Source organism: Aspergillus uvarum (genome assembly GCF_003184745.1).
Source record: "Aspergillus uvarum CBS 121591 unplaced genomic scaffold BO82scaffold_12, whole genome shotgun sequence".
Classification (NCBI taxonomy): domain Eukaryota; kingdom Fungi; phylum Ascomycota; class Eurotiomycetes; order Eurotiales; family Aspergillaceae; genus Aspergillus; species Aspergillus uvarum.
This window is the reverse complement of record NW_020291309.1, coordinates 375,603-401,553: the sequence shown is the minus strand read 5'-3', so window position 1 is coordinate 401,553 and position 25,951 is coordinate 375,603. Positions and strand designations below refer to the sequence as shown.

The window sequence follows — 25,951 nt, the reverse complement described above, 5'->3', positions numbered from 1 at the left end:
ATGCGGAAAGATAGGAAGGATGGGTAGTCTCCCAAAGAGGACTTGATAGGAAACATGTGACTTCCCACGGGGGCAATTGATTGATTTCCCGGGGCCCCTAATCAGTCAAGATGATGTACAATGTATTGTGCGTCAAGCTTATATGTCCCGGATATCGAAAGATAAGCCACCCTATAACAGTTTTGCTTCGTATGATGTAGATGCACGGTGTATACAAACATGGGATTTGAGAATCCTATCAGCTATAATCAACAAGGTAGAAGAACGACCATAGAGTACAAGAACTTGAGACATTTTCCGTCGAGAACGTAACAGGCATCACCACGTCTATCCATCCATATTTACTTCCTGAAACCATGATACAGTGTAGCGCCATTTCAAAAGCTACTATCAAAACACTGGTAGTCGCGCCCTCGACTCATTGATCCCGAGGGTGCTTCTCAAAGTATCCCCCGTTTGGAGTGCGGCCAGCACTAACGCGTACATGGCCCGGTGATGTAGGTCTCGATGTGGAGAGACCGGCATCGGACAAGAATGGTGTTCCAGGGAGCTTGATAGATATTTCGTTGGGTGATGGTGAGGCAGGTGAAGCCTCACCACTCTTGTTATCCTTCTCATAGCGGTCAACTCGAATGGGGGGCGGACGCAGCGTCTGTCGTTGAGCCTTGACAGGGTTGGCGCTCGACTCCTCACAGAGGCAAGTAGTCACTAGTACTGCGAAAGACCCAAGGAGGAACTGCAAGCATACACATTAGTTCTCATCTCAGTAAGCAAAGGGGAGATCTCGCATACATTTGCCGTGAGTTCAAACTCGAATAGCCAGGTGCTCGCTAACGTTGTGAGGACGATGCTTGCAGCCGTGGCAATGTTCTTCGCATCTCTGTAGGCATGGCCAATGCAGAAAGACGTGGCAATACCTCCCAGGGCTTGTACAATAACGGTAGACCAGACGACCCAGTTGTACCCATCGAAGAACCCATTGGCTGCCACTTTCTCGCCATCCAGGAATACAACGCCGATGAACAGTGCAGGGAAGATAGAGTAGACGGCCAGTTGAACATTACGGACCCAAAGAGATGTAGTCTTCGCGCTGTCTTGGATGACCTTTTCAAAATATACCCCGGCTAGGCCAGAGGCAACACAGGCACCTGCAGTAGCCAAGAGACCAATTGTTCCGTTCAAGCGAGGATTAGCAGTCAGGATATCCTCTTCGATGCCTTCATAAGTCGCGGAACGCCTGTGTAGGTTTTCACGTCCCAGCTTAGCAGCTTTCCATTCCTCCAACGAGCGTGGGAAGGAAAGATGGGCAGCTTCGTCGAAGTGAGCCTCGTCGACGCTGACATTGGGCATTTGCACCAGTGCAATTCCAATCACAAGGAGCACCAGCAGACCCCATTTGCGGAGGGAAATCGACCTTCTAAAGACAAAAAGGCTGACTATGGCCGTTACCAGAAGCTTCAGCTGGTATGAGACCTGGAAAGTGGCAGCTTGCAAGTTCGAGAGTGCAATGTACTGCAAAGAATTGGCGATCGTATAGAGACAAGCGGGAATTGCGAGCTTCCAACTATCGCCGGAGAACACGGCGGAGGTGAGCGAAAAGAATAGCGACGTTGCGGGAACCGAAGGTGGTGCCGTCTTCGAAACCTCGTACAGGGCTATGGTTAGGGAGATGCCGAGTTTCGCGACCTCGTTGAAGAAAACAGCGGTGGACGTCAGATACCGTCTGCCGCCAGCGGGCGGCATGACCCTAGAGTAATGTGATAACTACAAGGAGAAGTTAGCTTTCCGTTACAACTGCAGACCATTGAGTGACATGGTGAACTTACCAACACAAAGGCAGTATATTGTGCCGTCAACTAGACCAGAACACATAGTTAGCGGACGGGCCAGGAAGGCTGACGCTGAGCGCAAAGTACGGGCGCGCAGCGCTCGTTTGACACAGGGTACATGAAGATCTTACTAGGACCCAAGAAGCATTTTTCATGGTTGTTCCCAGTCCTGCAGACCGGCGCGCTGCGGTCTCTCCCATGGTGACGTTAGTCAACTCGTCCTCGACAGTACTTGCGCTGTCTGTGGGTAATTTTCGAGTAGAACACTAGCGGCCTTATATAAGCTGCACCGCAGCAATGTTCACACGTCGCGTGAATTAAAGTACTGGTAAGCGACTGCGGCGGAGATTTTCTAGAGCAAAAGGTGCACGCGTCAATCGGTTGTGGGAGGAGGAGGGGGGTAGCGGAGGGTTGTGCGCGCCGGGCCGTGAGTCCGCCAGCAAACCGAGGCCCAATTGAGTGAGTCGCGAGAAGCAGGTAGACGAAAGGTCACTAGTTCTTGAGGGCGAAAATGGGAGGATAGGATATCAAGGTGTAAAGTTCAGGTAGATTGACCTCCGTAGGACAAAGGACAAAGGAAGAAAGGCAAGGAAAGCAAGCCTGGAGGGAGTGAATAGAGTCCGGGGTATTGTCGAGACGCTTGTTTGGGCGGTGTGGGTCACGGGAGGGAGGGAGGGGGGAAAGAAAGCACTGAGCAGCTGAGCAGCAACTGTGGCGGTCTAGGCTTGGTACGTACAGTCCTTAGGTTACGTAGGGTGCGTACTGCGTAGCTTCCCACTGCCCACTGTCCACCGCCCACTTCCCACTTTCCAGCCTTCTTCAACTAAACTCTCTGGGTCAACCTTTCGCTAATCTCTCCTTCCCCCTCCCCTGAGGAATGGCAGCTGACGTCAGACTAAGACATAGCAGTAACCCAGTTTAACGTCGATCCATGCTCATCACCAGCGCACACCACCCATGCTACAACGAGATGAACAAATGCACACATCAATTCTAGCATCGACTGACGGAGAATCCTTCCGAACAGACAAATCCTGCCTTCGGCACCTTGGCAAGCCACCAAATCTCCAATCCAGGCACCGCCACTCGCCCTGTTGTGGTACTTACCAATGTGCCTGGCTGCTATTCGACAAGCCCGGCGGGTATCATAAGCCGGCTTCAGGGGCTGCCTCCTCAGCCCTTTCATCGCGGACTTTTGCATGGGTGCGACAAGCGGGGCGCGTCTCGCCTCATACACAAACCACGCTCGTGCAGGTTAGCAGCCACAGACAGTTCTTTGTCTTCTACGCAATCAAGCCACCAGGTTACGCGTGCAGGAAGAAACTGGTTCAGTGATTTGATTTAGTGGTACATCGTACCACCCATTCTCTAATCTCGGCAAAGGAATGAATATATACATGAGTAGGTAATAAGTCAGCGATCGGTGTTGTTAAAAGGATAGTCATCTGGTATCATGTCGCCAAAGTTTACACAAAATGACATCAAGTTAGGTATCAATGAGAAAGCAACGAGTGTTCGGGCAGGTAGATATAGATAGTTATGAGATGCGTCAAGCGAGTGAATGATGCAGTATGATCGGGCGTTAGATTAAAGTTGTTGGACATCGGTTTCATAAGCTTGAAGGACAGCTGAAGTGCTCCCAAGACATCATGCTTTAGTGAACAGCCGTCAGGTTACTGTTCTCGTTGTTCCACCTGATAGCCCAGATAGGAAAGTCGTCGCTCTGGGGCGCCTCGTTCGATTCCTCCAGGATGATCGCTTCGCTACTATCCGTGCGTCGCCTTGAGTGTCGTCGTTGTGCCTTGGGCACAGCCGGGGGAGGACGCATGGGGGGAGGCTTTTGCGTTGGAAGGGCCGAGAAGCGATGTAAAGGATGCGTGGGTGTTATGGGAGAAGCCCCGCTAGTGACGGGAGATGGAAGGCTCTCGGAGTATGCAAGGCTGGTGCGAGGCGAAGGGAACGACCAGACAGTCTTCTGCTCTCCATCAGAAGTACTCTGAAACACCAGCCCCTCCTGATCACTTTGCTGCGTGGTTTGGCTGGATTTGGCTGAAACTGCCGGGCTCAGGCGTAGGAACGACATATCCGTGCCATAGAAGGAATCGCGTGAGGGCACAGAAAGCATAGATCCCTGATCGGGTTCCGGAACACGGACTTCGTTAAAAAGACTGGGTGTGATTTTGCCTTGTCTCTGTCTCATGGCTTCTAGAAGATGTTCCTCTTGCCGCGTCACCGCAATGACTCGACTTCGCCTATTGGCCTCTTTCTGTGCAGTCATCGAGTTTCTAGTGCGCGGAGCAGTCTTTGACTGACTGAAGATAGGATCTCCATGGAAGAACTCTGGCTCAGAAATGGTAGGGATACCACTCGATCGGCGAGACTGGCTCTTCCTAGTGGCTGTTGAGGATCTTCCCGCTGACGATATGGAAGGGTTTCGGCGAAGCGATTGGTTCCTCTGACTGAACTGCGATCCACGACTTATGCCAGATATTGGCCGGTCGATGTCTCGTAGCGTGCCTCTAGTAGTGTGCGCTGCAGAAGCTGTGCAGATTTCAGGTTCAAACTCGCCGTAAGTTGCCACACTGTTTCTCGCACTTGCATCAGAATGACCCTTGGGGTAGGCTTCTTCGTCGTCGTCTTCCTCTTCGTCCTCTGACGAAGACAGACAAAGAACGCTTGACTGGTTAAGATCCGCCGTTCTTAATGTACTCTTGCTGGTTTTCTTGGGCATTGAAGTCTTCGCATTGGCGCCATTGTGCCCAGAATTGGAGGCACGATAAGCTTTCGGTGGAAGGTGGGCCTTGGGAGGTAAGTAGGAGTCTCTGCTCCATCCGCTCACGGAGCTATTGGACGATATGTCTCGCGAGTCCTGCTCGGTCGACTTTGACTCCCGTTTTATCACGTGTTTGTCGCGCCTCTGAGACTGCGCATGCAATCGCTCGGACGGCCGAGCCGTATGTTCCATGTCGCTATACCTTTGCAAAGCGAGGTCCATCTCATTGGTGCGTACTGTCTTCTCGAAGGAAGGATCTGACCAATCTGAGCTTTTCATCTTGTAAGTAGTAGGTGCTTCTTGAGCGTGGTGGTTGGCTAATTTCAGAATAGATGCCTTCGGATGAGGTGGCATTTTTGATAGCTTGTGAGAAGGATTTTGGGTCTGGGTGTCTTCCGGGTTGGTAGTAGTCTGCTCGAAAGTTACTGAGATGGGCGAAGGCGAATCTACCATCCGCTGGGGGGACAGAAGAGGCGCAGCATTCGCCCGTGGCTTGGGGAACAGCATTGAAAGATCAATCCGAGGCGGCCGCATCTTCTTTCGCGAATCCCTCATAGATTCCTTGGGCAGTTTCAGTCCATGCCGCGTTTCAGCATGTTGCCGCGGCTCTGATTTGCGATGCTCGCTGTTTCCAGAGTTGGTGGTTACAACTCCAAGAGGCGGGTTCGTGTCCGTGCTTGATTCCTTGGAGGTAAAATAGGAAAACAAGGCCGACGAGGAGCCGCCAAGATGAAGTCTCTTCGAGGCTGTTGGTACAGCAGGCAAGGCAGTATCTTCTAATCGATATTCCTGCCCCAACAGCGGGGACGAGGCTCGAACACGGAGATGAGCTGGTGGAAGAGTGGATTCTGACCCGGCGGTCGGAAAGGGTACGAAACTCCCACTCTTTTGTGACTTCACATCCGGAGATCGTCTGAAGCTCGGCTTTTTCGATCTTCTCTTGTCGTCGCGGTTCGGGTGTTCATCGCGTGAAGGGATGTCAGCGGCTCCCAAGATCTTGTAGGCTTTTGACGAATTCTCGTTCCTCAGATCATCCTGACTCAATGTTGCCGGAAGCTTTCCACCGGGAGTTGGATTCATTTTGGCGATTATTCTCAGTAACTTTCAATGGTCTGCTGGGTAAGAAGTTCCGATGTCCCGAGTTCATGAGTTCGGTCTGTGACAGTTGCAAGCGGACTACTTCACTCTCGTTGCAGCGCTAGCTTGGAGTAACCACATAAATCGTCTCTCCATACAACGGTGAAATTGACACGGAGACTCGAAGCTCGAGGTGCAGGGCCTCGAATCCTTTTTAGCTCTTGTGTCCGAATTCGTTTGTGTCTTCCCCACACGAGCGTAAGTCGGTGTGCTGTCCGAAACTTCTTGTTCGTCTGTATGATTACCGTTTTGGTCACAACGATTTCCGGCTTCCAACGTCTCGCTAGAAAATGCTATACGCTCGAATCGGCGGTCTGGAAATTGAATAGTTGCTGGAACTTGACCCTATGAACGCCACAATATGTAGGGGCAGGGGCCCGTGGCATAGGGTTAAGGAAAGTAAGATAAAATCGGTCGGAGTCGTCAAGTAGTTTGTTCGACTATGGGAGAAAAGATGTCGCGGTTTGAGGATAAAAAGAAAAAGGGTGAACGAGTGAAGCTATTGTCCAAGAAAAGCGCAGAGCACTAAGAAGAGGATCCTCAACTGCTTTTGAAGGACTGCCGGTGCGTGCAGAAGATTGACCGGGCGCAGGAGGGCTCGCCCGTCAAAGCCTAAAAGGAATAACAGGCGCTTTGAATAAAATCGTTCAATAAAACAAAAGAAAATAAAAACTAGAAAACTCAAGATTAAAAACCGTATAGTTAAAACTACTAATCACGGTGCAGAGCGCACTGTAAAACAGTAGTAGAGGGTTACTATCGGTAAAAGGGGTGGGACACTGAACAGAGAAATACTAGAAGGAGGCGCCAGTAGTGTCTAAATCTAGTAGCATGGGCCAACTACTAGGTAGGAGGAAGCAAGTCGGGATGAGCAACCTGAACCCAAACAAAGATGCCTGGAAAGGTGAAAGGTTCTCTTTTAGCAACTCAAATTGTAGATGTGGAGCATGAGAGCCCGGCAACGAACGTCAAGAAGCAAGCCCTGGGCCATGGCCATCACAATCAGGGGAGAGCGAATGGTGAGTGCCAAGTGGAATTGGAGCATCGTACAACAGCAGTAACAATCGACAGGCACCCCTCAACCATGGCTCCATAGATAGATCGCTAAGTGGCCGCTGAGAGGGGAGCTCGAGGGGTGGATTCGTGGATACCCGGTGATGAGAATTTGTTAACTCAGGATGGGTCCCCGGGGCAAGCGATGCCCCATCGAGGCAAGTACAGGATTCAGAAAGGAATTGGTTTCTCATTGTCATGTTGCAATTGGAGGCCGTTCGAACCCAGTACGAGGCATTGTGCCACAGGTGTTGTCTGGGCTCTGAGGTCGGTCTCTTATGGGGCCGTAGAGGTCCGTGAGAGACTCAAAGTTCCGGAATCCGAATCAGCGCATGAGGGATTATGCTGTATGTCCGTGAATACTACAAGCTCCGGAGTACGGAGTCCTGAACAGCTAATCTACCATGCAAGAAATTGATTACCTGGAAATTGATCTCCTGAGCTCCAGGGGTTCCGAACGGGGCGACGGGTGAAAATTCCATGGGAACTGGTAAGCTAAGCTAAATGATTTGATTGTCACGAGAAAAGACTTGGGAAGAGAAGGTGTACAGTACACGCTGGAGATGTAGTCGAAGTGACAAGTCAATCCACGATAGCGTAACCCCTTGCCTTAGTCAAAGTTTCTTCCTTTTTGTCGCTTCAAGGATGTGTTCCTTCCCGTCTTCTGCATTTTTCTAGGGGCAGTTCTAGAGGCAATAGTCTCGTTTTTGTCTTTTCCAGGAGAATAAATATTAATTACGGAAAGGTTTAGGCGCGCGGCTGCACACGTGCGTGCCTACTTGGACTATTCCAGGATAAACAAACGAAGCCCGGTCCTTTCCTTTCCTCGAGTCAAGAAGGGGGTGGGGGGGGGGCTGGGAAAGAATTGCAGCCATTTGAGCAATGCATCATAGGTGCCAGTGCCCATACATGAGTACTGCATACCACCAGTGTATCAGGACTTCAGATCTCAGAAACGCAAACTGTCGCGCTGTCATGTCAGACCAAGTTTGTGTCGGCAGCGATCAAAAATCAAAAATCAAAAATCCTCAAGAACTTAAAGTCAGGGGCTAAAAGCGGCTAGTCTTTGCTCCACGGGTTCTGCCAACCACTCCGTCGATGATGATCGATGATCCATGGAAATTGCTGATTATGTGCACACTGCGCACTGTGGAAAGAGCCTTGCCTTGAAGAACTACCGAACCTCCTCGCCTGCCCTCAGCCTCTCAGCCGTCCCTAGCCTAGCTGGTTTCTTCCTCCCAATGAGAATATTCGCTACCGCTGATCTTCGTCCCGCGCCCCAATGTTATACCCCGGCGTCGTACTGGTGGGGTCATGGAAGTTCCGATTCAATAGCGGTCGATGATATCGATCTTGAACAAGCACGAACCTGCCCATCTCTACTTTAACTGGAATATCTAGGACATCCTCGTCATTCACATGCTGTTCACGGCCGTGCGCCACTACCGATCGGGAGGCAAGATAGCGGCGAACTAGACATCAGTCGTTCGTCATTGGGTAGCCAAAGGCTTAATCGCAAATCTTAGATGCATGGCGATTGAATAGTCAACAATGATCAATGACCCTCTGGCACATGTTTCCATGGAACGCCGCTGGAATGGCGTCTCGCTGAGCCCTCATTTGCATGTACGTACATGCAGAGGAATTACTCATATGCGGTTTCCAGCATGAAGAGAATACGGTGACGCCCGTGGCAGTCAGTCTTGTTACCACAGGAATGGACTTGGCTCACTGGCTCCAATTACATCGGCACAGACGGCGGGATCGATGAGGTCATGGTTGTGCCGCCTACAATGATGAATTTGAGGCCTTCGAGGGGGCTGCCAAAATGCATTTCCTTTCATACTATCAGCCTCTCGCCATGGTCACTCTTAAGATGAGATCCGTCTGCTTGGGAATGCATGTCAGTATTTCATGCAGCATACCTCGTTTGCGAAGGAATACAGTACAGTACTCGTATGCAGATCGATTATCTGCCAAGCTGCCGTCCGTCTGTCCGGCTATCATTTACCGAATTAGTCTTCCATTCAATGCCACTCACTTGCCGAGCCAATTCCGCAGCTCGACAAAAATAAGTGCTTACTGGGCATATGACAAATTTGGTTCTCTGCGACGAACACAATTGTGTCCACTGCGGCTCGTGCTGACGCTGCTATGAGGCCTTCTGAGAGCTAACAAACGGGAAGAGCCAAGCGTCAGAGTTTCCCCACGAACTCCAGAGATACAATATCCAGTCCCTGGAGCGATAACCCGAGATAGTAAGACGCAGCCGCATTCTCCAGAAAATGATAAACTCAATCCGCACGTCAATGGGTTTTGGACGGTCAATAGTACCAGTTTCAGACATAAGGGACCATTTGCGGACTATTCGCTGACTTGGCTCCCGAACCTCTGGAACCTTTGGGTTTAGACCCCTGATCGACGAGCCCTATGCCGAATTGACATAATTCACAGTGTGTTTTCTCAAGCTGTCGGTCCACCTTTCCTCACAAAGGGAGGATTTGGAAAATGGACAAAATAATGATCCAGATGAATCAGACCATAGACTTGGACAGGCAGAACTCCACCAAATTGTGCCGATTGTCTGCGGATCATGGGGGGACTCCGCTCAACGAACCCAGATAACCTACTCCCTGCCTACCATGAGCCTAGGAGAAAGAAGACAAAAGAAGAAAGAGAAACTCTCCTATGCCTATTTCCCCAAGAAAGAATCATCAAGCTCATCCTCTCCCGCCATCTCCTATCCCAAAAACAAATCTCTCCCCCGAAATCCCTACCCACTTCCCACCTCTTCCCATCCCGTAGTCCCCGCTGCCCGCACGAATCTAATCCCTCTTCTGCAAATGCTCCGAATATGACGGCTCAATCTTCATGGAGCATCTCAAACCCAAACGCACCATATGTAGGTAGACTACCACTGCTACTACAACTAAGGGTCAAAAAAGGTCAGTCCGTGCTGTTTCGCTCACGAACCAGCTACGGGATCGATCCATTCAGATTCCACCATCAAGACCAAAATTCCAAATCTGTTTATCTTCATGCTTCCCCCCCCCTAGAAGCCCCGTTTTTGGCGCTCTGATTATCCACGCCAGTACTTGGCTGGGTACTGATTGGCATCACATCTGCTAGGTGGGGCTTTCGCATCTTCCTGGGTCATGCGATGGTATGGTTTCAGGGTGTTGGGGATAATGATGCTCGGGTTTGTAGGTTGGGGAACCGGGGGGAGGGGGGAGGGGGGAGGGAGGTTGGAGAGGAAAAAGGGACTTTGGTTTTGCGACAAATGCTAACTTGTGTGTGTTGGGGCGTAGGATGGAGGGGTAGAAGGGGATATTCGGTATGGTTACTCGACAACAGCCTCGCGTGCTTCTGTTACGATTTAGAGGTAGACGGAGGTGACTGTAATGAAGATGAGCGGGCTCATGAGCTCAGTACGTTTGTGTCGGTGACAATAGGCATTATAGGCGCCTATTGAGGCGTATAAGATACGGGGGAATTGCGGAGATGGAATGTAATGGGAAGCCCGGGAAATCGCCACTAGAGCGGTCATCCAGGTTGATACTATGCCATAGTACTTTGGGAGTTTTGACATCTACGATCGGTGTCTTGTGCTTGAAGTGAGTTATAGGATCGACCATTGTTCCTTCGCCTCTTTCAGCCTGTATTCAAGGCCTTCCAGCTCTTTTCGGTTCCGAAGGCGGAGGGGTAGACCAGCAGTACAGGACTAGGTGGTATGATAAGTGGCTCTTGCTCTTGTCAATCTCGATCATAGACTAGGGGAGTCAACCCTTTCTTTGTGGCTTATTCTACGGGGCCCGGGCAGCTTTCGGAGATAGCCTACTGTGAATCCATTGATACGAGAGAAGGCCATTCATTCCACCTCCTGCAAAGATTGACCCGGATAATGAAGTGACTCGCTTTTGTCATCGCAACTTGACAGAATTCCCCAAGTACATCACACTGCTGCTAACATGCTAATAGTAGCTTTTTTGGAGACATAGCAAGCTTTGCCTGCAAGGTGTACATAGACCACCGTGCAGACAAAGACGTACCCACTCAAAGCAACACCCCATCTTTGCGTCTCAAACCGTGCGCGTTTCACGCGATATCAAATATTGCAAAAGCTCTCCAATTCCCCTCCTGTTCGTGGGTTTGAGCTCTTTCTGGTCACTGCGTGGGGTGGGGGTTGAGACAAGAAAGGGCGTAATAACCTTATTTCGAAACATCCTAGCTGCACATGAGAGCTAGCCAGAGACCCTAAGCCAGGCCCTAGGCTAAAAGCCTGTCATGACTCAGGGTCCTCGTTTCACTTTATAAATAACATGACCGGCGTGTATTACCTCGATGTTGAAGGAGAGCATCCCACTAATCAAGGTTTGGGGAGGTGCTGTGAGCATTTGCGCATCCTATTGGTGAGACCTCAAGAGTTGCATTGTTCAGACATCAAACTCATCGGCCCCAACATCAATGAGCTTGGAGTAGTTGCTGATCTTACGCCGCTTTCTGCCACTCCTTCGAAGACTGCCCTCGCTCATCTCTCTCGTGGTCGGTGTCTTTGGGCGCGGAGTTCTGTGGGTCTGTTGAGAGCTATCCCTTCGACTGCTCAACCTTGTGACTCTGCCACTCAGACGGTCTGGTGTCGACTGTTCGGGCTGTGCACTGTCTTCTTTGGGAACAGGCAATGACTGTTTCCTCTTGCGACTTCGAGTCTGGCTCCCGGTAACCGTCACGATTTCTTCAGGTGGCTCTGTGTCGCGCTGTTCCCTTGGCTTGAGCGCAGAATCCAAGCTGTCCTTTTGTGGGCCCGTGGCCTCAATGTTTGCTTCCCGCTCTTTATCAATCAAGGACTTGGCCGCTTCAGTAGGCGGTCGCGAACCATCTGGCCATATGTACTGTAGTACGTTTAGCACGGTTGAATGTCACAACCAGCAAGAGCGAACTTACGTGGTGTCGAATCTTCAGCATCGGATCCAGGATTTCTTCCTCAATTGTCCGCCGGACATCCGCCGAGGCGGGGATGAAAAACTTTGGCAAGCCCTTGCGCGAAAACCCTTTACTTTTGTATCCCGGTGTCGCTTCCAGGAGCTCGCGCTTTCTGAGCAGCTCCGTCATTTGCACGATGGTCTGTCCATTGCAATCTACAAACGGTCAGAGTATTGTACGAGAAGTATAGGTGATTCACTAACGAAGCTTCTCCGTGAAGGTCGACGTCTGATTCGGGTAGCCCTCCGTCTGAATGATCCGGATTGCTCTTCTTAGAAGGACCAGGCTAGTCATTTCTTGGAGTGCTTGGCCTTCTTTCGGTCGCAAGAGGCAACGATAACAGGCGTGGACATCAGGTAACCTGGCATCGTCGCTATCATTGTATCCGTAGCAGGGTAAATGCTGATGCGAGTGGCAGAAAGAGCATTCGATCTACAAGGATTAGTTTCTGTTGTGTTCTATCAGGCTCACCACTTACCATGGATTTTGCTTTTTCTTCACCTTCCCAGCCGCATTGACACCTCACGTTGCCTTGGCCTTCTTCAGCGCGAGAAGCATCCAAGCCATGAGCTTTCGAATACTCCATAATCTGACGAATACTTTCCTCTGAAAGAGTTGGCTTTGGAACTTGTACTGGTCGTATAGCGCTTGGTTCTTCGGACTGAGGACGCTCTTCAGGGATGATAGGCTGTGTAGGAGACAGGTCACTGTCGAATTGAGAGCCTGAATCTTGAGTCTGGGCATGTTAGTCGCCTTTCTAAGGACATTTGTTATGTCTCAAGCATATTTCACTCACTCGCAACATCCCTTCCAACTGCAGCCTTTCGGCAACATCCTGGGTCGGCTCCACCGGATCAGCAGCTTTCTGCGATGGTGCAGAAGAAACAACATGGTCCTGGGTTGGTGGAGCCTCTTCATTGGTGTTGTTGCTCTTTTCAATCACGTTGATTGCGGCCTCGCTCTCTTTCTCTTTAAATCCCACGTCATCCATTCTCTGAACTATATCGGTATGTTCAAGACCAGGTGGTATTTGGGGCAGAGCTTCTGAGCCTTCTGGTTCAGGGCCAGTCCACTTCATAGAAGATACTCTAAGTCCCACACTGGACACAGTCAGCTACTTAGCCATCACAAGGGTCAAAGTTCTCCTTACGTATGCCATCCACTATCCATTAGACCGCATGACTGCGACTCTCTTTTCCAGTCTTCTGTATGGGGAAACTTAATCGTGTCATCTTTCGCTCCATTGAATCCCGGAGGCTCATATTCAGGAGGGCAGTTATCAGTGTAGAACAAATGAACCCCTAGATTGCGTTTGTCTGATTTGACTTCGGTTAGCCAATTCCCTCTTCGAATGAACTGAAGATACTGACTTGGGAGAGCTGGTAAGAAGGCACTCAACGTGATCAGCCGCCTCACAATCGTCTCCAAGCCTACTCTGGCTGATTGGGCAGTCTTGATGTCAGCAACTAGTCCCACTGGTTCTATCGACAGACTTTCGAGGCGGTGGTTGATATCTCCAGACTCTCCAGAGTATTTGAAGGAGAACGTGTAGGACTCGAGCACATTCTCGGGGGCATCCTTGTCGACGAGGACGGTCAACTGGACGGCTTCCAACACATTCTTGCTTAAAGCGTCGAAGATGCCGTTTTCCTGCGCATGTCAACATGCTGTAATGCGCGATTGACTACGGAGTCATACCAAGATGTCAAGGATCATATCCGCCTTGGGATCGGAGCCTCGAAGGATGATCTTCAGCGGCTGGCCCCTTTTGCCTTTGCCAAAGGGAACCTGCGCATCAGACTCTAGCGTAGGACATGGCGTATTCCGGTCGAGGAATTCGCGGTAGGAGAATTTCCTTTCGCGCTGGGTTTCCTTGAGGTCCCTGTCATCGAAACAGGGAAGCGGTAGGAACTCCCTGCGGCATAACACAACTATAAGATTCTAGCTCTATAGGGAATCGAGGCGGAAACGCGACGAACCGAAGGTAGAATAAGGTACCAAACTAGTCAGGTGCGTCAGGCGGATGTCGGTGACATGCCCACAAGGGGATGATCATTATTGAGGCCCTACCGATACATGCAGCATGATCTGAACCATCTCCAAGCTCTGTTGCTGCTGCTGCGATATACTTTCTTTAAGCACTAATCTTGGGGGGGCTCCAATGACGGTCTGGGTCTGGACATTGGCTGTGGGCCCGCTACTCGTCGCCGCATCATGAAGGATGCGAGGAGGAGGCTGTACTTGAACGGAGGGGTAAAGCGGATTGTTGTCCCTAAATCTGACCATGCTGGAAAGCGGCAAGATGAATGATGATCTGAAGAATGCAGTATGGGGTGCGTGTGATCAATGGAAGGAGTTCGCAGAGAGAGGGGAGGAATCAGAGCACGGTAAAGCAGAGTAACATTGCAGGTGAGCATGTTCGGGGAAAGCAGACCGACCAAGGGCGGGTTGGCGGTTGGTGGTTGGTGGTTGACGACATCCGACCGACAACACCCAAAGTACAGTACAGTCCGGGTCACGGGGAATGCGAAGGCCATTTTTCCTGCCAGCAGAACCCGCCTTGTTATAATGAATCATTTCTAGGGTAAGTATAATCTATCTAGTGTCTACCGTAGATTCGAAGGAGCTTCTCTGGTTATTTTAGCTTTCTCTGGAGGGTCGCAACGGAAAGTATATGTATTGATCAAGATACTATAGAGCCATTCAATTACTTCATTCAACCACTACTAGTGATCTTACTATACAGCTTGTGATTGGTAGTTCTACCACAGGGCTAGAATCAAACCGATCAACTAGTTATTGAAGAAATGGTCAAAAGTGATTGAATGCCTACGGCCGAGACTGTCAACTACTTACTGTATCGTGTGTACGTACAATAGTAATTAATCTCTGGAACCGGCAACCGATGATCGATAACGCGGGCGAGACGGTCTGACTTTATCTGGCGCTTCCCCGCAATTGTCCCTGACAAGTCTGGCACATCGATGTCTTTTCCTTGATTGCACACAAAACAACACAAGAAGATAGTAACCGATCTGCGCTTCCTGCCACGAGATATTGCTCATTGGATACCGATTTCCCTCACATTGGTGGGCTCGGTATTCGAAGAACTTGGCAAAGAAAAACATACACAGTACTCATCATCCTTGAAGAGCCCCCACCATGTCACGTGTACTGTTTCCGAGGCAAGTGGCGAGATGCCAGTCTTACTCAGTAGTACTCATCCATGTAGTCTTGCACGAGGCGTTCCCTCGTCAAACGGACAGACAAAGCAGAAAAATCCACCAAGCCTGCAGAGTAAGACAAAAAAAAAAGTGTCATACGCACTGATAGAAAGTGAAGGACGATCAAAAAAAGTATTGGTGGCGGTGGAAACAGGAACCTACTGTAGTATCCCGACACGCCCACGATTCGATGCCATGATTCTGCATGTCTCAGCAAAAATGATTGGGCTTCAGGTCACAGAGCGTTCCGGGCATTGGGGGCATTGGGCAAATTGAATCTGCAGGACGGTAAAAACTCAGCAGCTAATTTAACCGCCCGCCTCGCCTCTTGAATTTTTGCCTCCGTCGTTGTTTGCTTTTTATTCTCTTATTCCTGAATGCTGAGTAGGTGTGAAACTTGCACCATCTGCTGCTTATCAGAAACTTGGCCTGCAAGAACCCTTGATTGCCATAGATACATTCTTCCAAGCTCTGTCGTCACTAAAATTGCAACTGCGGAGAATGAAAATGACGATTTCGCCCCAAAACGAGGACCTCGGGAAGGCGGCCAGATTGGGCTAGCCGGTGTTAAGGACTACTTAGTACTTTTACGGTATCAGTAACTTGACTATTTAGTATTTTTAATCTGTTGATGATCAAGTATTACGCCGTAGTTAAGACCTAGTAGCCCAGGTGTTCCCAGGTGTTCCCAGGTGTTCGATGATTACCTTCCATAGTTGGGTTTGCTACTTGCTTAACTTGGTTAAGTTAGTTAACTTAACTTATCTCGACTACTTGAGACTGACTAAGTAAACTTCCAACCAGAAAAGAAGGCACCGAGCCAAACTACTACCGACCTACCCTACTCGCCTGCCAACCACCTCCAACTCTACCTAGTCGCTCTCCCTCTCCCTCCAGGCGCTCCCTCTTCTCTCCTCCAACTCCACTCCAGCCCAGCCCGTCTCCTCTTCCTCTCCTCTAATTCCCTCCCTCCCTCAACCCACTCCTCCCCTTATCCTCATTTACTCTCCGTACAACAACCTCCTTGTCAGCAAAGCACGCCACAGCTTTTCCAACCTTACTCAACCTTACCCAAACCACTCCTTTTACACCTCCCATTACCTCTGTTCCTTTTTTCTCTTAAGTCGACCTTGCTTGGCACGGACATGTTCTAACGACTCTCTTTCCCAATCCTCTTGGGCACTCAAATGGTTTTGATGGGCGTGTATCGTGTTGGCAACCCTCTTTAACACCGACTTTACTTCGACAAGAGTCTAGCCGACTTTCTCGCGCACAAAACTACGATTCCTCGCCCCATTATAAAAAGATCTCGTTCACCGCACTAGCTTCGCAAACTTAACTGAGACTATCTTCGATGCCTTATACTTCTTCATACTCTCGACCTTGAGCTCGCCCCGACCACGCTGTCTTAGCGCGACAGATTCTCGGACCGTGCTCTATACTGAACCCCGTCTCTACAATAGCACCGGATTCTGGAAACACGCCATGGAGGATCTCGAAAATGGCCATGGTCTTGACCCTGGCTCTCCCAAAGCAGCTGTAGGACAATTCTCGTTTGCTCCTGCCACCCAAACCACGGTTGTGACGACGACCACCACTACGACCACCACTTTTCCACCCGTGCCTCTAAGGCCGCCTCACGCAATGCGGAATCTCGACCCAAAGCTATATCCTTTGGCATCATCTCCTACTCCCCCATCATTGAGAAACATCAAGTTCGAACTCGGTGGGAAACAGGTTATATTTCACGAGCCCGAAAACACGGCTGCCAAGTTGAAGGAGGTATGTTTGTTGATTTCGACTCTGTAACCACTGAATCAGCTCACTTGTTTTGGTTTGATAATCATATACTGATATAACACATGTAGCTGAACGAACAGGCGGTTGCTTTGAACGCTTCGAACGGTATGGTACGATCCGTGACCTCATTTACCTCAGATGATGCCCAACTGGCCCGGCGTTCTCAACCCCTGAACAATCTCTCCATATCGAAGCGTCGCGCGATCGAGAATAGTCACCCTATCACTCATGCGTCTTCCCAAAGAGTTCCGTCCGAGCCTTCAGTTCGTTCATTTCGTTCTCAGGCCTCCACGCAAGCACAAGCTATGACGGCTGGCCTCGCCACTCCAGACACGGAAAGCAATAACAGTGCGGGGGAGGGTGTCATTCCCAGACGGAGGGTCTACAGTCTGAGTAATCCTCGCAGAGAGACACTGCTACGATCCCCGTTGTCCTCGGAGATTGAGTCGCAAGGCACTCTTCCAGGAAACAATAGTTGGAGAGAATCGTCCCGCACCAAAACCGTAGTCTCAGACCGAAGCAGGCCGTTACCGCGGAGTGACACAGAATCAAGCCTCAATCGACCTCAGTTAGGGGCGTCCGCAAGTCAAGATTCTGGATATGGTGCTCCGGACGACGATTCTCAGCATATACCAAGCGAATCAGCGACACAGCGGGCATTTATCGATAATGTGGTGGCACAAGATATGTGCTTGCCTAGCCCAAGTCTGTCCCCGGTCGCTGCGATGAACGCTATGAACGTCGATTCCTCGTTCGACTCTGCCGAAGATCCAGAAGCCGACACGGACTCGAGTTATGACAATAATGACACCAAGGCGATAGGTTCTTTGCGGAATGTACAAGCGAAGGCAACATTCGTTGAGCAAGCTGGCGGCAGCTCCTCATCGTCTGTTACGCAGCGGTCTGCTTCGCTAATGGAGATTCCCGCAATCCTGGATTTTTTCGACGCGATTCCCGATCCGATGAAACCGTATGTTATGCATCAGCTGCTCAAGCGTTGTCCCAAGCCGACCTTGCAGTTTGTTGCAGACGTTGTCAATCCGGCCCTGAAGTGTGATTTTTTGTCTGCTCTTCCGACCGAGCTAAGTCTTAATATCGTCAAATATTTTGATGTTCAGACCATGTGTCGAGCCGCGCAGGTGTCCAAACGATGGCGACATATCATCAATTCTGACGAGAAGTCGTGGAAAGAGCTCTTTGATCGAGATGGCTTTAAACTTCCCGATGGAGAGCTGGAACGTGCAATCAGAGAAGGATGGGGCTGGCAGTTCCCGAGCGGCAGCGAGGACCATGAAAAAGACTTGGGTGCATTGCCATCCTTCCAGTCTGATGAGGAGTCTGGCCACAACAAGACTGCGGTATCTTTTACGGAGTCAAGTGACATGGCATTGTCTTTTAGTCGTCGACCAAAAAGGAAAGCCGTCACACGTGTCTCAAGCCGGAAATTAACAAAGAGGAAGATTTCTTCAAGTGGAACTGATCATTCAGAATCCGCAGATTGGAGAACAGAGGTGTCTAACTCGGAAGGACCTTACGCTGCCGCGAATGCCGCTGCTGCCGCTATCCCGTACCCAGAAATAGGCCTGCCAACCCTACGAGGACTTCATCTTTACAAATCGTTGTATCAGCGTCATTATGCCATCCACAAAGCTTGGATGAAACCGGATGTCAAACCAAGACATATTGCATTTGGGGCACACGGTAACCACGTGGTCACTTGCTTGCAGTTTGACACGGATAAGATTGTGACCGGAAGTGATGACACAAACATTAATGTATTCGACACAAATACTGGTGTTCTCAGAGCAACCCTGGAAGGACATGAGGGTGGCGTTTGGGCTCTCGAGTACTACGGCAATACTCTGGTCTCTGGGTCTACCGATCGATCGGTCAGAGTTTGGGACATAGAAAAAGCGAAGTGTACCCAGGTCTTCCACGGGCACACCTCAACTGTACGCTGCCTGCAAATTGTCCTACCAACAGAAGTGGGGAAAAAGGCGGATGGCTCTGCTGAGATGATGCCTAAAGAGCCACTCATTATCACAGGTTCTCGTGATTCCAATCTGCGAGTCTGGAAACTTCCGAAGCCTGACGACCCTGAGTATCACCCTAGTGGACCTCACTCGGACGACACCGATTGCCCGTACTTCGTTCGTGTTCTTACAGGCCATCAGCATTCGGTCCGAGCAATTGCAGCACATGGTGACACGTTAGTGAGCGGGAGTTATGACTTCACAGTGCGGGTATGGAAGACGTCAACGGGAGAAGTTGTCCACAGACTTACGGGTCACACGCAAAAGGTGTATAGCGTGGTCCTGGATCATAAGAGGAATCGCTGTATCAGTGGAGCCATGGACGTCATGATCAAAGTCTGGTCACTGGAGACAGGGTCTCTCTTGTTCAACCTGGAAGGTCATACCTCTCTCGTTGGACTGCTCGACTTGAAATATGAACGTCTGGTTTCAGCAGCTGCAGATTGTACTCTGCGGATCTGGGACCCGGAGACCGGTCAATGCAAGAACTTGCTGAGTGCCCATACAGGGGCGATCACATGCTTCCAGCATGACGAACAGAAGGTCATCTCCGGCTCCGATCGAACTTTGAAGATGTGGGATGTTCGCACTGGAGAGTGTGTTAGAGACCTTCTCACTGATCTGGGCGGAGTTTGGCAGGTCAAGTTCAATGATCGTCGCTGCGTTGCTGCAGTGCAACGTCGTGAAGTGACCTACATCGAAGTGAGTAATGTGTTTGCTATATATAAGAGTTGTTTGCTGACCAGTTCCAGGTTCTCGATTTTGGCGCTTCGCGTGACGGCGTGCCCAGTGAGCAGCTAGGCAGACGTATCCTTGTCAATCGCTGGGGTAACGAGGTCAGCGATACTGACGAAGAGTACGATATGTCGGATACTTAGATCCGACTCCGCTTCTTGCTGTCCGGCTTTGTTTTTCCCAGAGACGAGCGACCATTTTCAAGGGCAGTCAGTCGGCATCAAGGCAACGGCACGGCCACTTCATTCTTTTTCAACTTAACAGATCCAGCCATGAACTATTTACGATACCCCTCCATGGATTTTCTATCCCTATAATGAGACTTGCATAGCGTGGTTAGCATATTTTGATGTGCGGCATAATGATGGGTCGGCGTTGTGGCATTCCAAAAATCCTGTTGACCCTAGAGTCAATGTTATTTCCGTCTTGATTACGTGCATTTGCGCCATGTCTCGCATATTCTGTGTTCATATGCATCTAACATTATCTCGAGCCCCGGGCCTCCGAGGTTAAACATATTTTTGCACACATTGCGGCTGTTCCAATACTCACTTGCCATAGAAATCAATGAAGATGTCTTTGACTGGTCTGACTCGCCTTTGTAATACATATGTCCTGTCAACGATTACTTCTTATTTACATGTAATGGCCCAATGCGCTCGTCGAGCAAATTGACATCGTCAAGCGAGCTCCAACAAAGACCCTGGATCCTAGCATAGCCTGAGAGATTTGAGGGTCGCACGCGGACTCGCCCCCCAACACATGCGCATCAACCCGCAAGATGTGCTTGTCGATAACAGGGCCAAACCCTATGCCCTTGTCAAATGGGCACCAGTGGCATCGAACAGACTGCGGGGCGCATGGCTGTTGCTCCAAATGCGACAGAAAACATGGGACCTCGGAATATTGACGCCTCCCGCCCTGGGGGAGCGGAGCCAGCCACTTGCTGAACATTTACCCCCCCCCCCGTCTTCAATGGAACTCACTTCAGGGCACTTCAAAGCGTGTCTTGATTCCCTTCCGCTCTCTGTTGTATGAGTGGTACCGTAGTGGATTCAGTTTCTGGGGAACTCCGGAGAAGAGCCTCCCTTTCTGTTTCATCGTCGTTTGGGCGACACTTGAGATGCACGCTTGCTTGGCCCCGTGGTCACCTTCGTTATCGAAACTTTACCGGCCTTCTTCTTGGTGTTCTTCTTTTCTTCTTCACCCTCCCCCCCCTCTTTCTGTACCCGCATCGGCGCTGCAACCACCTTCTCTTGCTTAATCACATTCCCCTCCGCGTCCAGATTCGCATCATACCCGGCCGCCTTCAAGATGGCCCAGCGCAGCGCGGAGATGCCGATGTAATGGCCGGGCGTGCGCTCGACGTGCGCACAGGCGGTCAGGGTCTCCCCGAGGGGCGGGGGCCCGTTCCACTCCTGGGCGATCTCGGCGGCCGCCTCCCGGAACTCGCGGTGTAGGTCCCGGCACGCGGCGAGGCCAGGTTCCGAGACGCCGGAGCGGAGCTGATTGCGCTGCTTGACCAGGACCTTGTCGATCTTGGGGACGACGATCTGGTAGGGGAGGCCGTATTCGCTGAGCCAGCGGATGATGACGCGGTCCATGGGCTTCATGCCGTGGAAGCCGTCGATGAGGAGGAATATGCGGCGGAGTCTGTTTTTGCGTGGCGTGGGTGGGTTTGTTAGTTATAGAAAATGTTGTTGTTGGGGGGGGGTTGGGATGAACGTACTGCTTTCTCTTCTGTAGATACTTCATGATCTCTTTGCCCCAATCATACCGACCGCCATAACCGTAGCCCGGCATATCCAGCAGCACGATCTTCGACTCGCCGCCTTTGGTGCCGCCGATGCCGAAGGCGTTCATCTCCCGCGTCCGGCCGGGTTTCTTCGAAGTGTAGCAGAGTTCGCCCGTCATGAGGGCGTTCAGGAGCGAGCTCTTGCCGACGTTGGAGCGGCCGAGGAAGCAGACCTCGGGCTCGTGGGCGGACATGGGCGTCGTGCGGAACTTGCTGGCGGACCAGAGCTTGACCGGGGAGTGGCGCGAGGGGGCGAAGAACTTGTCGGCGTAGGCGAGCTGGGCGTCATTGGGGCACTCGGTCTCATAGTAATCATTGAGGACGGTTGCTGGGAGGTCGGAGAGAAGCTTCTTCGGGGTTGGGTGTGCTGCGAGGTCGGAGGGAAGCGTCTGCGGTGAGGTAGGATGTTGAGGTTCTTGAGGCTTTGGCGGCTCTGCAGGGCAGAAGAAGTCTTCTTCTAACGGGGGCTCGGCAGGCGAGGAGTTCCTCGCTGTTACTGCTGAGGAGAAATATCGATGGACTTGTGCCTGTAACGGCCGAATCGAAGATCTGAGAGTATACAGTTGGATAACCATGGTGGAAAGTTGGTGTTTCCTCAACACAGAACAAGGTTGCTTAACTTGTAAATTTGGAGACAAGCTTTCCTCCGCGGCGCACGGAATCAGAAAATCTGCCGGGCGGTGACATTCTAAGACGGTCCGCTTGACTCCACCGCCTAATCGATAAGAAGATGCGTCACAGCAGAGGGGAAAACGGAGAGCTTCGGAGATACGTCCAGACTGACTCGGACTACTGCAGGTACTTCTTCTGAGCTTGTTTTACTTGGAGCATTTCAGTCACCCGCGCTCAGTCTTTGTCTCACTCGTTCATTGACAACATACTGTACCTACACCCTAAGAGGCAAACAACCGCCTGACCGCCAAGATGATCAACGCCGTCCTCGTGTTCAACAACAACGGTCAACCCCGTCTGACCAAGTTCTATACTCAAATTGTGAGACGTTCTCCCCTTACCTATTGCTCACCCACCTTATATTTCCCCCCATCCAGCCTTGTCATTGCTAATCTCTCTCGCGCACACACGCACCAGGACACCCAAACCAAACAAACCCTCATCACCCAGATCTACAACCTCGTCGCCCAGCGGCCCCCAAGCGCCTGCAACTTCCTGCCCCTCCCGCCGCTGCTCTCGCGCGGGGCCAGCGCCAGCGCCGCCAACGGGCCCTCGGACGCGCCCACCCAGATCACCTACCGCACCTACGCCACCCTCTCCTTCATCATGATCTCGACGTCGACCGAGTCGCCCCTGGCGCTGATCGATCTGATCCAGGTCTTCGTCGAGGCCCTGGACCGCATGTTCGAGAACGTCTGCGAGCTGGATCTCATCTTCGGGTACGAGACCATGCACGCGGTGCTGGGCGAGATGATCGTCGGCGGCGTGGTCGTCGAGACCAACATTGAGAAGATCGTGGCCGGCGTCAAGAGCCAGGAGGGTCAGCTGGGGAAGAAGCGGGCGATTCAGGCCGCCAGTTCGGGGCTCGGGAGGGGTGGGTTGCCTGGGCTTGGTGGGTGGAGGTAAACTCTTGTTGCTCGGGACGGTGGTAGACGGTTGGGAAAGGGGGGGGGAAGAAGGGCTATGCATAAAGCGATATCTGATACCACAGTTGGGATGAGATGTGATTCTCATTTGTAATGATCTTCTTCTGCTGTATACGGTTGTGTTATTTTGTATGCGCATAAAGGGCTGTTCTGTTGTTGGCGTTGGGGTTAAAGTGATTAGACTAGACTTGGTTTTGATTTTGGGAGAGAGAAATTTAGTGACTCGGCAGACAATCTACAATGGAGTTACTGTAGTTAGTGTAGCTACTGTATTAATAGCCACTGCAATTGAGACTATTCGTAGGGAGCGCGACTCAGGCTGGAGCGTGGTACAGTAAAGTACACCGCCTGCGATTCTGCCAGGGGGTTGAGCCCTACGTCACGTGATATGCCAGTGTCTGGAACGCCGGCAAGGCAGTTGTTCCGAAGGCGGCCCACAGAAGCGGCGGGCGGCCTTTTCTCCCGCGAAAATCAAATTACTTCCCTTCGTTTCTTCTTCTCTTCTCTTGATCGTCAATCCCGTCACTCAACGCCGCTGCGGATCTCAGTCGACAAAAATGGTGGTAAGCATTTGAGATTTCTACATCCCAATGAAGCAACGAAACTCCTCGATCCTCTAGAGAGAGAGAGAGAGAACACACCCTTGTCATCGACAAACAATTGCCGACGACAGACATGTTGTGTGAAAGATCACAACTGTAGGAAATCGGTAGCTTGCATCTCGCGCATCACAGCCGAGATGGCAATGTTTTCCGCTGCATTCCGTGGATCTCGGGAACCCTTCATTGGGCCCTCTCTAGTGAAATGGGATCAGTGATGATTTGGCTGGAGTCGCAAAGATGTAGTCGGATTCTTTTGGTTCCTTTTCGGTGTGTGATATGAGCTTGAGATATAGTTTGTACGCACAGGACCAGGAACTAAATAAAGATTCGGCTTCATCTTTGCGATCTCTCTAGAGTTTAAAGAAGAGTTTCAGCACAAGAAAAAAACACAAGATGGTGGAGCACACGATGCTGATTTCTTCTTTTTTCTCAATGATAGCCCCCTAAGTCCGGAAAGAAGGTTGCCTCCCTCCCTTACCCCCAGGGTAAGGCTGGTTCCAAGAAGGCCGCTAAGGTGAGCACACATCCTTGAGATCTTAGGCTTCTCAAGGTCTAGATCTTTCACAATTACCCACTGGCAATGGGGAAATGCTAACGAATCTCCTTCAGAACCCTCTCATCGAGAAGCGTTCCCGCAACTTCGGCATTGGCCAGGACATCCAGCCCAAGCGCAACCTGAGCCGCTTCGTCAAGTGGCCCGAGTATGTCCGTCTCCAGCGCCAGAAGAAGATCTTGAACCTCCGCCTCAAGGTCCCCCCTTCCATCGCCCAGTTCCAGAGCACCCTGGACCGCAACACCGCCGCCCAGACCTTCAAGCTCCTTAACAAGTACCGCCCCGAGACCAAGGCCGAGAAGAAGGAGCGTCTCCACGTCGAGGCCACCGCCGTCGCTGAGGGCAAGAAGAAGGAGGACGTCTCCAAGAAGCCCTACAACGTCAAGTACGGTCTCAACCACGTTGTCGGTCTCGTCGAGAACAAGAAGGCTTCCCTCGTCCTCATCGCCCACGATGTTGACCCCATCGAGCTGGTCGTCTTCTTGCCCGCCCTCTGCCGCAAGATGGGTGTCCCTTACGCCATCGTCAAGGGCAAGGCCCGTCTCGGTACCGTCGTCCACAAGAAGGTATGTTCTCCACGGTTCCATCCATACACATCCTCGAGCAATTCATCCTAACACATAATGCCTCTAGACCGCTGCCGTCCTCGCTCTCACCGAGGTCCGCTCCGAGGACAACACCGAGTTCTCCAAGCTCCTTTCCGCCATCAAGGAGGGTTACACCGACAAGTACGAGGAGTCCCGCCGCCACTGGGGTGGTGGTATCATGGGCGCCAAGGCTGTCGCCCGCCAGGAGAAGAAGCGCAAGGCCGTTGAGGGTGCCATCCGTGTCTAAGCTAGTCTCGTGTCACTAGATCCCAGATACCAAAAAAGCTTAGTTATGTGAACCGAAAAAATTTCACTGCACTGACGGGTTACCAAAAAATCTCTTTATACCCAACGAAACCTTTGTCAATGACGCGATCTTCCACCTTTCCTCCTCCATGTACAACCTTGCAGATACCCCCTCATGAATGCTAATTTCCAATGACTTCTCAACTTCTTTCTCTCCTGCACCTTCCTCGTAGCAGTATACTCCGTTTTTTCATCCAAAGTCGAGAAAAGAAAAAGGAAGCAAGCATTCATGTGGTGAGAGGTCTGTGCCTCGTAAAGCGTAGTTCAGAGTTGCAGAACAGAATATGCACCGAAGGAATGACTACGCTACACTCAATCCTTCAGTGGCTAGTCCGTACTCTGCAAATGTAGCGCGGCGGCTGTATTAACCTCTGGCACCCAATCTGCCGTATCAGCCTCAGGCACTAGTCCTCGACACCTGCACAATTAGGCTCCGAACAATCACATCCTCACGAAAATGCAGTCAATGCTAGTTCCTAGTCCACACCACCCGAGTAGTAATAAATACACCCCATGAGATCAAACGCATGGTACAAGAAAGCATCTATACAGAGAATAGCAACGTGTGGTATGCTGGCGTGTGGTATGGTATGACAAAAGCTAAAAACCCCCCGCCAAATAATCAAGGAAAAGAGTAAGAAACGAATTGATACGGCCAGCAATATACCCCTTGTCTTCCAATCATCCGAAATGCTCCAGTCATCGAAAGCAATGACAGGTCCCGCGCCATTAACGAGGCCAAGAGACTAACTACCAAAGGGAGTCGGTAGAAGTAAGAGGAGGGAAAATGAAAAGTGAAAATAGGATAGACAAAGAAGAAGAGGAAAAGATCCTTGGAAGCTCCGTGCACTTGCTGCGTGCAAACGGAGGTTGATATCAGTCGAAGCAAGAAGAATATAATATGTGATGGAGGGGAATCGAATAAAAGTCGGTTGTTGGTCATTCG

The 25,951-nt window shown here is 51.0% G+C and overlaps 6 protein-coding genes across 6 annotated transcripts; 2 read left to right on the top strand and 4 right to left on the bottom strand.

Moving 5' to 3' along the window:
* Positions 1 to 195: 195 nt before the first annotated feature.
* On the bottom strand, positions 196 to 2,435 carry BO82DRAFT_352216 (putative UDP-galactose transporter). The gene is made up of 4 exons (XM_025634630.1): positions 1,961 to 2,435; positions 1,827 to 1,856; positions 793 to 1,764; positions 196 to 736 (listed from the first exon to the last, which is right to left on the bottom strand). The coding sequence occupies exons 1-4, from the start codon at positions 2,027 to 2,029 to the stop codon at positions 419 to 421; spliced, it is 1,389 nt and encodes a 462-aa protein (XP_025494435.1). The 5' UTR covers positions 2,030 to 2,435; the 3' UTR covers positions 196 to 418.
* An 888-nt stretch (positions 2,436 to 3,323) lies between these two features.
* BO82DRAFT_25715 (uncharacterized protein) lies at positions 3,324 to 5,926 on the bottom strand. The gene has a single exon (XM_025630912.1). The coding sequence runs from the start codon at positions 5,680 to 5,682 to the stop codon at positions 3,484 to 3,486; it is 2,199 nt and encodes a 732-aa protein (XP_025494434.1). The 5' UTR covers positions 5,683 to 5,926; the 3' UTR covers positions 3,324 to 3,483.
* A 5,299-nt stretch (positions 5,927 to 11,225) lies between these two features.
* BO82DRAFT_277557 (putative meiosis specific protein Hop1) lies at positions 11,226 to 14,058 on the bottom strand (the record flags this gene model as incomplete). The annotated part of the gene is made up of 10 exons (XM_025631194.1): positions 11,226 to 11,681; positions 11,734 to 11,927; positions 11,976 to 12,204; positions 12,251 to 12,508; positions 12,569 to 12,872; positions 12,923 to 13,088; positions 13,143 to 13,422; positions 13,471 to 13,687; positions 13,752 to 13,774; positions 13,843 to 14,058. 10 exons carry the CDS (start codon positions 14,056 to 14,058, stop codon positions 11,226 to 11,228), a joined length of 2,343 nt encoding a protein of 780 aa, XP_025494433.1.
* A 2,258-nt stretch (positions 14,059 to 16,316) lies between these two features.
* BO82DRAFT_25647 (F-box/WD repeat-containing protein) lies at positions 16,317 to 19,954 on the top strand. The gene is made up of 3 exons (XM_025630907.1): positions 16,317 to 16,778; positions 16,865 to 19,531; positions 19,582 to 19,954. Exons 1-3 carry the CDS (start codon positions 16,482 to 16,484, stop codon positions 19,705 to 19,707), a joined length of 3,090 nt encoding a protein of 1,029 aa, XP_025494432.1. The 5' UTR covers positions 16,317 to 16,481; the 3' UTR covers positions 19,708 to 19,954.
* Positions 19,955 to 20,661: 707 nt separating this feature from the next.
* BO82DRAFT_277976 (translation initiation/elongation factor MRX8) lies at positions 20,662 to 21,934 on the bottom strand (the record flags this gene model as incomplete). Its single annotated transcript, XM_025631209.1, has 2 exons — positions 20,662 to 21,217; positions 21,294 to 21,934. 2 exons carry the CDS (start codon positions 21,932 to 21,934, stop codon positions 20,662 to 20,664), a joined length of 1,197 nt encoding a protein of 398 aa, XP_025494431.1.
* Positions 21,935 to 22,107: 173 nt separating this feature from the next.
* Positions 22,108 to 25,068, top strand: BO82DRAFT_381749 (60S ribosomal protein L7A). The gene is made up of 5 exons (XM_025637877.1): positions 22,108 to 22,352; positions 22,449 to 22,835; positions 23,999 to 24,073; positions 24,169 to 24,678; positions 24,746 to 25,068. The coding sequence occupies exons 1-5, from the start codon at positions 22,284 to 22,286 to the stop codon at positions 24,944 to 24,946; spliced, it is 1,242 nt and encodes a 413-aa protein (XP_025494430.1). The 5' UTR covers positions 22,108 to 22,283; the 3' UTR covers positions 24,947 to 25,068.
* The last annotated feature ends 883 nt before the right edge of the window (positions 25,069 to 25,951 follow it).